This window comes from Betta splendens, chromosome 2 (assembly GCF_900634795.4).
Source record: "Betta splendens chromosome 2, fBetSpl5.4, whole genome shotgun sequence".
Taxonomy (NCBI): domain Eukaryota; kingdom Metazoa; phylum Chordata; class Actinopteri; order Anabantiformes; family Osphronemidae; genus Betta; species Betta splendens.
The window spans coordinates 10,556,361-10,569,909 of record NC_040882.2 but is presented as its reverse complement, the minus strand read 5'-3'; the positions used below and the strand labels follow the sequence as shown (position 1 = coordinate 10,569,909).

Genomic DNA, 13,549 nt, shown 5'->3' with positions numbered 1-13,549 from the left:
TTTTACCCAATCCCTGTCTGAAAGCTGTGTGTTTGGGTCCATCACCCCTGCAATTCATGACACTATATTTTTAAATCTATCTTTTGCTGTTCCCTTTGTTTAATGCTTTCAACTTTTTTGTTTTGACACCTATTTAACAGGATAAACGTAAGCAATGACTATTTTCTTAGTGTAATTGTAATATTTATAGTCATTCTTAAACTACTTGTCCACCAGTAACAATGGATTCACATAAATAACAACAGAAGAAACTAGAGTTGATTGTATTATAGAACCTTAGCAATGCAGTGTAGTCGTTCTGTGTTGCCCTCATGGACACAGAGGTCAAAGTCTCCTTCTGCAGGTGAGGAGAAGGAGGGATGCCACACCACCTCACAGTCCAGCTCTCTATATGGCTCCACTGTACCTGATATACACACATTGTATCTATCACTGAAAATGCTACATAACAGTAAGGACAAACATCAAAGAACCACATGAACACTTAAACCAGGATGCTCTTGCACCTGAAGCTGGTCGAATCGAGAACATGATGCCCCTTTCAGTGACCACTGGTCTCCATGTGAACTCTGCAGCATGGTTGAGCTGGTTTCTAAGGGTAACCGAGGTTCTGTATTCTGAACGAGCAAGCAGTATAGGAGTGGGACTGAGTACCAGGTGGGTGGTGGACAGTTCCAGAGCCAAGGAGACAACTTGGGCCTGGACCAGTATTTGGCCAGGATGCTGCTTGTTTATAGAGTAAGACACAGGTCTACAGGACAGAAATATAAGTGGATTACACCTGAACTGCAGTAAGTTATTTGCAGTCAGTAACAGTAACAATATAACCATTGTGCATCCTCACTGACCTGTAGAAATGACCTGACTTGTTGCTCTGGAATGTCAGAGGTAGGGTGTTGCGGGAGCAGGGTGGCAGGACATGTGAGAGGGGCGATGAGCCTTGTAATTCAGGACAGTCCACCTCCAGCTGTACCCAGACATAGGCTGACAGATGGTTGATTAGCTCCAGCGTCTGAACACATGTCGACTGCACGCACACTTTGCCAAAGTCCACTAACAGAGGACCTGAGGTGAAAGGACACTTTTTAATATTAAACAATTCCACTACTAAAGTAAATTCAACAACATGTCGAACTTATAATCACTGTAAAGACTGGAAGCTGCTCAAAATTATTTTTATTTAATGGTTGTACACAATTTGTTATTAAAACTGAGAATTCTAACCTATGCAGACTTTGAACAGCTCTTGTGCAGTCAATGTCCTACTGCAGTCTGCCACCTCCCGGTCGCTTGTGGGAACTGCGTTTATCTCATCTGAAACCTGCAAAAAATCCAGAAAGAAAGATTTCCATTGTTTTTTTGCACTCAAGTTTATTCAGTTAATTTTTGGGTTTTCATCTTCTGATCTCACTTGACTGGCAATCTGCTGAGTGGCAGACATCGTGCCTTGAGAACAACCATATTTATTTCCAGTGGAACAATACTGGTACTGTGATTTCGCTTCTGTGTCCTTATTATTAGCTATATCACAGATAGAAAGCTCTGGGGGAACAAGCCCCTGAGAAGGAATAATGCCAATGTCGTCCTCCTCCACTTGTTTTTGCTTCCTAGGTTCCAAAAATTACAAAATTACAAATTAAAGTCGCCATTTGAAAAATTGAAATGCACTGCAAAGTGAAAGCCTACTTCTCCTTGATCCTTGAAAGTCGTGTTTGCCTAAGGGAGTCAATGAAGTTTCTGTATTTTTGGCGGTGCTGTTGCCTCTGTTCTTCCTCCTCCTCAGTGAAAGCATAGTTGGTGTCCACATAGCAATAGCGAGGTAGACCAGTAAATATTGTCCTGAGGAGAATAAAGACAGGAATTTTGCAGGAACACATAAGGAATTGTGACAGCGTCTTTTGTTTGTTTATTCTGTCCAGCAGTTCAACAAGCAGCATGTATTAGGCTGAATGCCGTATTGTGATAGACAGTTTTGCTTTTACAAGAGGAATATTTCACCAGCTGTCAAATCAAGCATATCAGTTAAGCAAACAATCAGTGCAAAATAAATAAGTGGGGATGTACCTTAGGCTGACACATCATAACTAAACAACTGCTGTATTGTGGTTTACCTTTGAGATTAATACTAATACCAATAATAGTGTTAAGGTATCTGCACATATTCATACAAACATATACATATACCATATACATACACATTTGCATTATTATACATAATCTCATATTACTTTATAATAGCCATGAAATACAACATCACAATTTCCATATTTACACATTATTGATCTTGGTAGTGATAAGTATCAGTAATACTTACAGTTGTGTTTAGAAAGCCTGTTTATCAGCTAAGGTGTTGAGTGTCCCACTACAAGGTTAGTAAAGCTGTAGCTTAACATTGTTCACCCAAAGGGTGAGACAGACGTTGGTGCTTAAACAATGCCACTTGTGGAAGCCAGGGTGATGTGAGGGGCTCGGCCACTACGCCCATCCAACGAGCAAAGGAAAGAATCCTAGCAGCCAGGGAGCCCACACACCTTCAGTTCCAGGAGGGCAGGTGTTGCGACCCTAGCCGCCCACACAGAGCCCCCCAGGCAGAGCTGCAGCAGCCACAGAGACAGCACCCGAGGTCAGAGTGGGCCACCGTGGGTCAACGCTGTCTGCCCCATGAGAACCAGGGGCAAACATTCCCCCCACCCAGTGGTAGGGTCGGCCTGAGAGAATGGAGACTCAGGACCCACGGTTCGTAGGGAGCTCACCAGGTGATGCCCCTGCGCCCAGAGTGGGGCCCACCCCCAGTGCACCACCCCCACACGAGCGGAGCGGGCCTACCCCATCGGCCCCATCAAATCCCCTGGCACCACATCGGGCCCGCAGCAGCCAGCAATTGGTGGGGGTCAGCAGAGGAGACCACCCAGGCAGCGGGTCCAAGTACCCCGGGTCGAAAACGGGACCCCCCCACACTCCAACTGCACCACATGCATACACACTCACACAGACGCACACCCACACGTACATTAACGCGCACTACCACAAACCCTCTCACAAAGAACTAGTCAATCATACGTGAACCCAGGCACTCTCGTATACATCCTCACACCCACACCATTCGCTTGATCTCATTCATGGGGGGGGTAGGTCTCCGCCTGCCGCCCATGTGGCCCCAGGCAGGGACCGAAGCACCTCCCGAGCCGCTTCCACCACAACTGGCCTCAACCCCAGGCCCCAGTTTTCAGTTCTCACTTTACTTTTATGATCACGTGCCCCGTCAGCTGTTTCTGTTTAGTAATTATCTCAGCGTATTTAGTTCCCAGTTTGCACCTCAGTTCTCTGCTAGATCGTAGCGCGTAATCACCCCAGTCCAGCGTTTTTTCTCCTGTTCCGGTCCAAGTAAGTCTCGTTTTCGTACTCACCTGTCTTTGCCTACTACCTGTCGGTACCGTTGCCTGTAGTCTGATCTCCTGTGAATGGCCATAGCTTGCCTGACACTGAGTTTTGTATGCCGTTTTTGAGAAACTGTTCATTAATAAACTGACACTCTGGTTAATTCTGTCATCGGCTATGCATGTGGGTCCTGCATCACGCACTCCCTGACACTGAATGTATTTGTATGTGGCTAGGTATGAGCAACTTTGGGAGATCGCCAGTTCCCCGAGGGCTCCAGCAGACAGAGCCATCAAAGTGAAGGCTCTGTCCTTTTACTTAACTTTAAGTTACATTTAAATACTGGTGATTGAATAAATACAGACTACTGTTACCAAGAGCAGAACAAGAGCTGGAACACTGGACCGTTTCTGTAACCTTTACCTGTACTGTGTCGGTGAAGAGGGCGGCCTGATGCTAGATGCTCGATCATTTGGAAAAGCGAGGAACTCCTCCATGTCTTGACCCTTCTCCCTGTGATGTGCGTGGAGTTGTGTTTTGTTGGCGCAAAGTATGGCAGCATGCACCATCCCACAACAACGAGCCAAGCTGCTGCACGGAACATAAGGCCATAGTCCAGATGGATTTGAAATAGCTGGAGTGATACCTGTGAAAAAGTCAGGCAGAGTTAGGACAAGTACATGTTTCAACATCAGTATTTTAACCCGTCGCAACCAAAATCGAACTTAAAAAATAATTACCAGAATTAAGATTTGGTACAGGTTGTTTAGTCTCACTGTGGCAAACAGCAGAAACTTGAAGAGTGATAGTGTGAAAGCTGCGAATTTCAGTAACATCCAAGTTGTCACTGCTCTCATGCACCACATGGCCTAAAACATCTAAAATCATGGACATCTGGAAGCTTCCTTGCTGCCGTGCCTTAAAGGATAAAACTATATCCTTGGGAAAAAGCAGATAAAAGAATTGTCTTAACATTTATTTTACAAATATATAACTGAATCTATCAAGACCTCTACCTGGCTCTGCCCGGGGCGTATGATGCCTGCGGAGGGCTTGGTGGTAAAATGAGCTAACTTGCGGAACTTGAAATTAACAGGAAGTTGGGGGCAGAGATTCTGCAGCACACATAGCGCATCTACACTTTGCCCCATCACACAGGTAAGGAAATCAAATTTTCGAGAGGGACTAGGTACCAGAGACACAGGCAGCCCAGAGCCCGTCACAGCCAGCTCCACACTGCTGTTTGCTATAGACAAAAAAAACCTTTAATAACAAAGCCATAAATGACTTATAAATGTCCACATTTATTATCAATATACTTGTTTATAAACATTTTTATGACTCAAAACAAATGATTACTGTTAAGGTAATAAAGTTACAAGATAATAATTAAAACACTGATGCATGTATGGCTGTAAAACAATGTATGTTGTGTGTTAGTACCAGTCGGGCGAGTGAAGCCATGTCTGCTCTGCAATGACTCAAACTGCAGAAAAACACAGTAATCTTGGCGGGGAGCTGGGTGCTCGCGTTTCTTCCTCTCATTTACACTAAATACAGAAGTGGGACAGAGGAGAACACATCTCCTCGTTAGTATAGTGGTGAGTATCCCCGCCTGTCACGCGGGAGACCGGGGTTCGATTCCCCGACGGGGAGTGATTTCTTTATTTTCTTCGCCTTTTGCCTTTATGTAACACTTTTTTGGCACATTTGGGTTACTTGGTAACTCTTGGGTGCACACACAAGCAATCTTCTTACCTCCTGTTGACTGGGCTGAAGCGTATTGCCACTGTGGTGTTTTCATACGGTCCCAGCTCACCCTGATTAGGCACACACACCAAGACGTCCTGGGTGGTGGGGCTGCACCTCTTCATTCCTTCCAGCAGGGGGGCATCTGTGCTTTTTTGTAGGTCTATGCCCTGCACAAACAAGTGACAATCTATTTAGTACCACGTAAAATATAAAAATCCCTGGCCCTAGTCCATGAGCAAATCATTAAAGTTAACAGTAAGTTAGTAAGTAACAACACATGACACAATCCTGCTTTGATAATAAAAGCTTAACAAATTATTATTTTCATTGCCCTGATCATGATCATATTTAGTTTAATACATATGTAGTCAACACTGTAATAAGTGCTCAGCCAATACAACAGTCCATTTTAGTATCTAGATTGAACATGGAATATTATTGTTATTTGCCCTAATATAAGACTTTGTGACAGGACACTTTCGAGTACAGATTTTCAACACTCACCACTTCAGTCCCAGCTGCATTATTCTGCAGCACAGACACCCACTCAGAGGCCCGAGGTGCATTATTTCTAAGAATCACATACTTAATGCGAGATGTACCAAAGTACACGGGTCCAAACCACAGACAGGAGAGTTGAGCCCCCTGTACAAAAAAGCAAGAAAAAGAAAGAAATGTATACATTATGTTTAAGAACTTTAACATAAATCCAGTTTAGACAGAAAGACATCAATATCAATTTCAGATAGTATCGCTTACATACAGTGTAAATAAAACATTTACTACTAAATTACCTGCGTGTCAAAGATTTCAAGGTGCTGGTCAACCACCTCAGCCCTGATACTAAGAGATACAGCAGAACAATTCTGAAGGTTTATCCTGGGACAGAGAGAGATAACTTAAGTTCAGAAATAAAACGTAGTTTTGTACAGAAAAATATTTGTATGTGTGTTTATAGAAATGGTTGACATCCTTGTTCAAACAAATTCAAATACTTTTCTAGACTGCATAATAAAGTCTGTCTTACAGAGCCTTCTCCTCAACCAGCCTGGGCATATCTGCGTGCAGTTCAACTTTCAGCCACTGGGTGGCGCCAGCAGCAACGATTCCATTGAGAGGTGATAGTTGAACTGTAGGGTCTCCTTTGTACTGAACTTGGAACATGCCTTAAATACACACAAGCAAAGGTTTAGAAGAAGATTTTTGAATAGAAAAAAAAATCTTAACATTTTAGACACCTTGAGGTTTTAATTTTGCTACTATGCAATGCATGTATATTTCTTTGTTAATTCACAATACACTCTACGGTCAACAATGTTAAAATTTTATATTTATATACAAAATACAATTTTTTACTGTAATAATAATCTTTCAGACAGCTGATTAAACCTGACACAAGGTAGTTAGAGTTCAGATTAGATGCAAATTAATGAATCTTTACATATTCAAAACAACAAGATATGACATTGACTTACAGTAGCAGAGAGGTTGGATATTTGGACAGATGATTAGCCGAGACGCACTTACCTTTCTCTGTCACTTTGTGCTAAGAGCTGAGCAGTGTGCTGGGACAATGATGTTATCCTCAGACTAAATGGGTGGGGATTTAGGTGAGGGGGGGTGTTTCTATTGTGGTTTTCAGCTAATGCTTGTGTACTTTTTGTTTTTTGTAGTCTTTATTCAACTAGCAATGCATTTTGCAATTGGCAGATGAATATGCTATTTGGTCATTTAATTTGAAAATGCATTTTGCAAATGAAAATACATTATTAAAAGTGGCAAGTCAATACCCAGTTGCAATAATGAAAAGTTGAAATAAAAACCTAATCAATTGAATTTAGTTCTGTAGTGGTTTAGGGTGTCTTCATTCAAATGATCTGTGAACACGCTGGGGTATTAAAGTGGGTATTGAATTGCCACTTCAATCAAAATACATTTTCAAATTGGATTTTGAGTCTTATAAAACTTCCATGCAGTTGAACTCAATATTAGGCTTTAGCATTTTTTTAAAGTAAACTTTTACAAAAGTATCTGATACGATATTATACAGTTGTAATAAGCAAAACATCTAATAATAATTGGTTTAGATTTTATCTGAATCATTGCAGAAAAAAGATTACAACTAATTACCAAAACTAACCATTAGTTACAGCCTTACTGGTATCAAAGCATTACTAATAACTCATATGTACTTATGTAAGTATATATAGTGTATATCGATAAAAAACAATAGCTGCAGCCCGACATATGGATGTATTATTAAATTAATATTAACTTGTCATTTAAAGAATCACCAGGCCAACTTACCTGGTGCTGCTCCTTGATTGGTTATAGCATGGTGTTTGGTGACTACCTGACTGCTGGCAACAATGCAACCAAAGTCCAGAACCGAGTCCACTTGGAACAAACAAGCCCTAGGAAGCCTATTGGAGTAGACTACTTAAGTTAAGAGCGGTTTATTGCTGGACAGTTATATTATGCTGCATTACATATAACTTCGAGTGTCCACGTGTGTGCAAGCCGCTTACCCCAGCAGTGGGATTTTAATGGTTTCCGAGTCGTCTACGTGAATCAGAAGAGAGTATCTGACCTCCTCCTCTTCCTCGGGGATGAACTCGAGCAAGTTGCTAACAGACAGGCCCGGAGCTAGCTCGTTAGCTGGGCTATGTGCCCTGAACTTGAATAGCTGCATAATAAACGAGTACAAGAGACAAAAAAGTATGAGTAAATTACACAACTAATTAGTAAACCTGCACACATTTGGAGACGTCAGCGCATGCCACGTGGAACGGCGCCTTATTCAACATGCGTCACACGGGCCGAAGAATCCTGTCAACACACCCGTTGACAGCGACTATTTTAAAAGTTGGAAAACTTTAGAAAAAAAATATAAAAAGGTGAACAAATGCTTCAATGTCATGTATTTGTTCAAACAAATGTCAACATTGATATTCTCGGACTGGGTAATAAAACACGAAATGTCCGTCGTTCAAGCAAAGGCTAGCTAACATCATTTCGTTACCGCTAGCTTACGTACATTCGATAAAAGTTCAACGTGCGTCACACGGGCCTAGTAATTCTGTCAACGCACCCCGTTAACAGCGACTATTTTAAAGTTGGAAAATTTTAGAAAAAAAATATAAATAGGTCAACAAATGCTTCATTATCGTGAATTTGTTCAAATAAATGTCAACATTGATATTCTCGGACTGGGTAATAAAACACAAAATGTCCGTCGTTCAAGCAAAGGCTAGCTAACATCATTTCGTTACCGCTAGCTTACGTACATTCGATAAAGGTTCGTTAATTGTACCGTTTTTAACTAGGCTTTATAGCAATTATTACCTTACCTTTAACTTGGGCTTTTCAATAATTATTTTCTTGAGGGTTTTTCCGATATTAGTAACAGTGACTGTCGTCTTATAGACGTGGCCGACCTTTATGTCCTTGAACTCCACAAACTGCGGGTCAACACGAATAGCGCTCTCTGCCATGCTGTGACTATGTACTTACTAATTACTTGGCCTTACAGACGCATTAACTGGCACTTTAGCTCGTATTTCGCAAAATTTGCGGGTCACATGCCGACGCACACTCAGCTTCACCGTTGCCACAAACGCTGCGCACTAAACAGAGTTTAAGCGCTCAGGTGGTGTCTAGGAGACGACTCGTGCCGTGGCGTTCGATTTACAAACTCGGGCAGCCCAGATGGACGGAGCTAGTAGCCACAACGCTTCCTTTTTTCTCCTTGTCGACTCAAGTGCAAGGCAATTTACCCTCAAAAGCAAGTGATGGAATATTATATTTTTATTTTTATATTATTGTTTTTTTTGTAATTTTGTTTTAGTGCAATTGTTATAAGTCACATACAATTACAACTATTTAATAACTTCTTCCCGTAATATTCCTTTCTGTCCTAAAAGTTTTAATAGGTTTTTAAATTATTTAAGGTAAATAAGGAACACTTTAATACAATACAACACTGTAATTTCAAAATTAGGACCCTTCAAAGGCAATATTCACAACTTGAACGTCAGATATCTGTCTTACTCTTCACCCTCTTATGCTGCTGACTTGAAACACAAGACAGACAGCTGTGTTTTACAGAAGTTCTCTGATGACGCTGCGATGGTTGGACTGATCAACGATGACGACAATGCACAGAACAAAGGACTCACTCAGGACTTTGTGGACCAGTGTCAGCAGAACCACCTTCTGATCATGCGGGGAAAACCATGGAGTTGGTGGTTGATTTTTGGAAAGGAAGTTCCATGTCATCTCACTAATGAACATTCACAGAATGAACATTGAGAGAGTGGACTGTTATACGCTGACTGCATGTACACAAGAAACTGGACTGGACTTGGACTGGACACAGATGCACCGTACAGGAAGAGTCAGAGCAGACTCTACCTGCTGAGGGGAGTCTTTTGGAGTGAGGAGGCCACTCCTGAAGACCTTCTATGACTCTGTGGTGGCATCAGCCATCCTGTACGGTGTGGTCTGCTGGAGCAGCAGCGTCACAGTGAGGGACAGGAAGAGACTGGACAGGATCATCAAGAAGTCCAGCTCTGTGCTGGGCTGCACTCTGGACATGGAGCAGGAGGTGGGTGAGAGAAGGGTCCTGGCTAAACTGACATCCATCATGGACCAGGACTCTCACCTACTGGAGGACTCACTGTCTGCTCTGGAGAGCAGCTTCAGTACCAGACTGATCCACTCTCGCTGTGTGAAGGAGACATTCTGCAGGAATTCGCCATGGGACTAATATAGGCATTCCTATTCTTATTAAATATGCACAAATATGTAATAATAAGAAAAATTTATTCAAAAAACAAATCATTTTCCTTCAGTCTTTACTGTTACAAAAATAATAATTAGGAGTAATTTGTGTTCTGATACAACTCAGACAAAAAAAAAGACAAAAAAAGCTTCGATGAACTGCATAGTAGCATAACATCTGAAATAGCTCAGTTTTATTCTGTATTTTACAGAACTCCATCAGGACTCTCCCAAATTTCATCATCATACATATTAAAGGCATGTGTGGCTTTATCCGCCATTGCCAGATCGCAGCTGTTGCAGTCTCTCTGTGTTGAATGTTCTGGATTTTGGATGGAATTATCCGGAACCTCGTCAGAATTTCTTGCGAAGTGCACAGGCACATCGCTGGATTGTTCTGGGCAAACAGTGTCCTGGCAGTTTTGTACCAGGTCCTGGTTAACGGTATTAGCTGTATTCAGTTCTACATCTTGCTTCTTGGGTGCTTCCGGGACTCTTGTGTCACGCTGTGCCAAACTTGTATCTCCACCAGATGGAAACACAGACTGGGATGTGGCGCTGACTTCCTCCTCACCTGCTGTAGTCTTCATCACTTTCTGAAGTGGAGTTTTGCTCTGCAGGGCAAAGAAGTTGTTGCGAACAACATAGCGCACACACTGAAGGAGGACATTCCTCTCGTGGCGAATGTCTGGGGCTAGCAACTGAAAAACAAAGAGTGGAAGAAATCATTTACATACAAATGCAAATATGTATTTAACAATGAATAAACATGGTTTGATGTCAGTTGTCTTCTCACCATCTCCAGTAAAGTGGGACGACGTTGCTGTGGTGTGTCTTGGTGCCGACCACGTCTTCCTCTTTTGCCTCCTCTTCCTCTTCTGTTGTTTGGTGTGTAAGAGTCAGGCTCAGGGAACTTGTTCATTTCTGGTCTCTGTGAAGAGGCTGCTGTGGTTCTTGAGGTTCCTCTGTCCTCTGTTGCTGGCACTGTTTTTAGGAGAACTTGATTTTCATGCAAAAGGTCCTTAGCCTTCTGGATAGTAATACCTGGAACACAAGAGAAACACAGGATGTGAATGGAACTGAGGCTCAAGTGTCTGTTATATGTCATCATCAATTTTGTGTTCTGATACAAGTGTGGTATGTTGGCATGAATAGGTTTTAACCCAATAAACAAATCTTAAACAGATCATTTTGGTCAGAACAAATAAATACATTTCTTGGGTATAGATTGCATAATAATATTATTAACCATTTAGTTATAATCTGACTTTTAGCTTGAAACTGTGGTGCTTAGTTATGTTTTGTTCAACAACAATACTCACTTTCTGGTGCTTCATCACTTTCACTCTCACTCATGGAGCCGTAGTTCGCCACCAGGGAGCCCAGGGCAGAGCTCATCAGTTTTGGGGCCACAACCACGACATCAGTTCTTGACTCAGCTGCTGTGTTCTCCCCATCAGATTCTGGAAACACATAAGTCAGAGCAGTTGTTCTTTTCATATTACTAGAAGTCCTGTGTCCAACCACAACATAAAAGTGCCCCAAATTCTGTTCATAATCCAAATATAGCCCATTTACCATGGTCACCAGTGGCCAGTGCTCCCAGTGGATCTTCGTTTTTGCAGGGCCGGGTCAAGGGTGGTGGTTTCTCTTTAGCACTGTTGTCCAGAGAGCAGGAGCCTTGTGGGTGTTGCTGTGAATCTCTGTTGCCCCAGCCGTGACCGCGACCTCGACCACGACCTCGACCTCTGCCCCGTCCACGACCTCTGCCTCTCATTCGTCTGTAAATGAAATAATACTGTTCAGATGGCATCAATATTTATGGTAAAGATCTACATACATGTCATGTTTGCATGTCTTTGTGCATTTACCCAAACTCTGCTGTCTCTAGAACACCTCCTGTTTCCTGTCGCACCTCAATCATTTTAATCTTTTTTTGGATATTCTGAAGTGTTGGATAGTTTCTGAAAACACGAATCAAGGCAACCGTTGGTTTATAGTTCAGTGATAAATCAGTACAGCTGCAAAAGTTGAGCCTTTTTTCAAACACTGACTTGCGCCTCTCCTCTCTCCATTTTGCAATCTCCTCTGGCGTGTCCAGTTTAATCCTTTTAGCTCCTGGTGCATGGTTCTGTAGTAAATAAAACATGCATAATAGAAAATAAACACACCAAGCCCTAAAGTAAAATATATCATGCTCTGTAAGATAATTCACTTACATTTTTCCAGTGTATGTTTACTATTTTTTCATGAGCGTTAAACGTGCAGTCGGGCACAGAGCACTAAACAGCACAGTCAGGAATATAGGAACATTTATTATTACAGAAAACAATACGAAATTAAGAAAAAGTATTTTACATAATCTATCAAATTACCTTTACATGTTGAGACATATGCTCGTCATACTTCTCCTGGTTTTTGAAACCTCGATCGCAAGTGTCGCAGAAGTGTAAGTACTCTGGTTCTTTCTTATTTTTCTGTAATGGGTTCATATCACAGTTAACCACATCCTTCGTTTGGAATGACAACTAAGATAAAAATGGCATGATATTTGATGATCTGACCTTCTTTCCGTGGTTGCCAGGGGCTCCATAATTTTCTCTTCCACCTTGATGCCATTCATGACCATAGTTTTGACCTGAGAGCAACGTTACAGTTACTGGCTGAACTGTGCATCACGTACACAATAACCATTTAATAGGCTAAATAATCACCGTAAGGACGTTGATGTCCGTAGTTTACATGACCTGGCGTGTAACCAAACCCGGCCTGTGCGCCGTGATGCCAGCCCGCTTGGCCGCCGTATCCCCAGCTGGACTCTAACGACGTCTCGCTCCAGTTCCACATGCTGGGATGGAAGCCGCTGGAGCGCGCCTGCGGCTGCTGGAACAGCTGGATGGAGTTCGGAGGAGGACGGCTGAAGTCCGGGGATGGATAGTGCGCTTGTTCATCCATAATGCTCTATGTAACATGAGCGTCGAAGCGAGATAATATTTAGAAGCACATCTGTGATACTCAACACGCAACTCTCACATGTGCTTATTTTCTTCCCTATCACGCGAACGTCACTTCCGCAAAAGCAGGAAGCACATAAACACAATAATTTACCCAGTGACGTGTGATACAGTTATAACTACATAAAATTAAGTTAATCAGTTTGCGAAGACTGTAAATAATAATATCGATGTTTTTCTGTCTGTATTTTAAGTAACGTTTAATTTAAAGCGCCGGTTTATTTGCGACAACATCTCGCGAGCTTCGGTGTAAAACCTCTAGTGCGTTGCCAAAGAGGGGTAAATCCGCTAGAATTAAAATTAGACAAAAAGAAGCAGTGATCTGACATGTATGCAAGGGTTACATGGAATAGATAGCATGATGTCATGTTCTGGAAAACACGATCAAAACGTGTATATGAAAAGTGTCATAAATTAGGTAGCACTCCTTTTCATACTATTTTGCTATACTTTATATAGCTAAAGTTAAAAAAGGTAAATTGCAGTCTTTGGCATATAATAAAACATAAACATTTTTTTTAATTCCATGGACATCCAAACATTTATGAATTGTAGTTAAAGTCCACTGAAATAACCCCACAACCATACTTGTTTGACTGATAAAGGGTGATTTCGGTGAGCGG

General features: G+C 42.0%; 2 protein-coding genes and 1 non-coding gene across 10 annotated transcripts in view; 1 reads left to right on the top strand and 2 right to left on the bottom strand.

The window, feature by feature from the left end:
- Nucleotides 1–9,170, bottom strand: part of LOC114844975 (cilia- and flagella-associated protein 47-like) — a 45,658-nt gene extending 36,488 nt beyond the window's left edge. For 2 of the 8 annotated variants that reach the window (XM_055504950.1, XM_055504962.1), the window contains exons 1-17: nucleotides 8,481–9,164; nucleotides 7,659–7,816; nucleotides 7,438–7,553; nucleotides 6,158–6,296; nucleotides 5,925–6,009; nucleotides 5,635–5,775; nucleotides 5,137–5,297; nucleotides 4,822–4,928; nucleotides 4,395–4,624; nucleotides 4,119–4,317; nucleotides 3,802–4,024; nucleotides 1,687–1,839; nucleotides 1,412–1,607; nucleotides 1,225–1,321; nucleotides 849–1,065; nucleotides 507–751; nucleotides 276–406 (exon numbers count right to left, since the gene is read on the bottom strand). In XM_055504950.1, the coding sequence (XP_055360925.1) occupies nucleotides 276–406; nucleotides 507–751; nucleotides 849–1,065; nucleotides 1,225–1,321; nucleotides 1,412–1,607; nucleotides 1,687–1,839; nucleotides 3,802–4,024; nucleotides 4,119–4,317; nucleotides 4,395–4,624; nucleotides 4,822–4,928; nucleotides 5,137–5,297; nucleotides 5,635–5,775; nucleotides 5,925–6,009; nucleotides 6,158–6,296; nucleotides 7,438–7,553; nucleotides 7,659–7,816; nucleotides 8,481–8,624 (2,742 nt within the window). In that variant the 5' untranslated portion in view covers nucleotides 8,625–9,164. Of the gene's footprint in view, nucleotides 1–275; nucleotides 407–506; nucleotides 752–848; nucleotides 1,066–1,224; nucleotides 1,322–1,411; nucleotides 1,608–1,686; nucleotides 1,840–3,801; nucleotides 4,025–4,118; nucleotides 4,318–4,394; nucleotides 4,625–4,821; nucleotides 4,929–5,136; nucleotides 5,298–5,634; nucleotides 5,776–5,924; nucleotides 6,010–6,157; nucleotides 6,297–7,437; nucleotides 7,554–7,658; nucleotides 7,817–8,480 lie in introns of all 8 variants that reach the window. The other 6 variants (XM_055504967.1, XM_055504956.1, XM_041068754.2 and 3 more) reach the window with 6 other exon arrangements.
- On the top strand, nucleotides 4,963–5,034 carry trnad-guc (transfer RNA aspartic acid (anticodon GUC)). Its single transcript has one exon. It is a non-coding gene; the product is annotated as a tRNA-Asp (tRNA).
- A 765-nt stretch (nucleotides 9,171–9,935) lies between the features above and the next one.
- Nucleotides 9,936–12,988, bottom strand: nufip1 (nuclear FMR1 interacting protein 1). The gene is made up of 10 exons (XM_029143079.2): nucleotides 12,627–12,988; nucleotides 12,477–12,550; nucleotides 12,288–12,389; nucleotides 12,132–12,194; nucleotides 11,967–12,043; nucleotides 11,784–11,876; nucleotides 11,491–11,693; nucleotides 11,235–11,375; nucleotides 10,709–10,956; nucleotides 9,936–10,613 (listed from the first exon to the last, which is right to left on the bottom strand). The coding sequence occupies exons 1-10, from the start codon at nucleotides 12,865–12,867 to the stop codon at nucleotides 10,119–10,121; spliced, it is 1,737 nt and encodes a 578-aa protein (XP_028998912.1). The 5' UTR covers nucleotides 12,868–12,988; the 3' UTR covers nucleotides 9,936–10,118.
- Between the last annotated feature and the right edge of the window lie 561 nt (nucleotides 12,989–13,549).

Bases quoted from the DNA above. Each gene is read 5' to 3' on its own strand.
- nufip1 (XM_029143079.2), bottom strand. From the start codon at position 12,867: ATGGATGAACAAGCGCACTATCCATCCCCGGACTTCAGCCGTCCTCCT. The intron at 11,877-11,966 runs GTCAGTGTTTGA...TCGTGTTTTCAG, and splicing joins TGGAGAGAGGAGAGGCGCAA to AAACTATCCAACACTTCAGA. The intron at 11,694-11,783 runs GTAAATGCACAA...TTTCATTTACAG, and splicing joins CTAGAGACAGCAGAGTTTGG to ACGAATGAGAGGCAGAGGTC.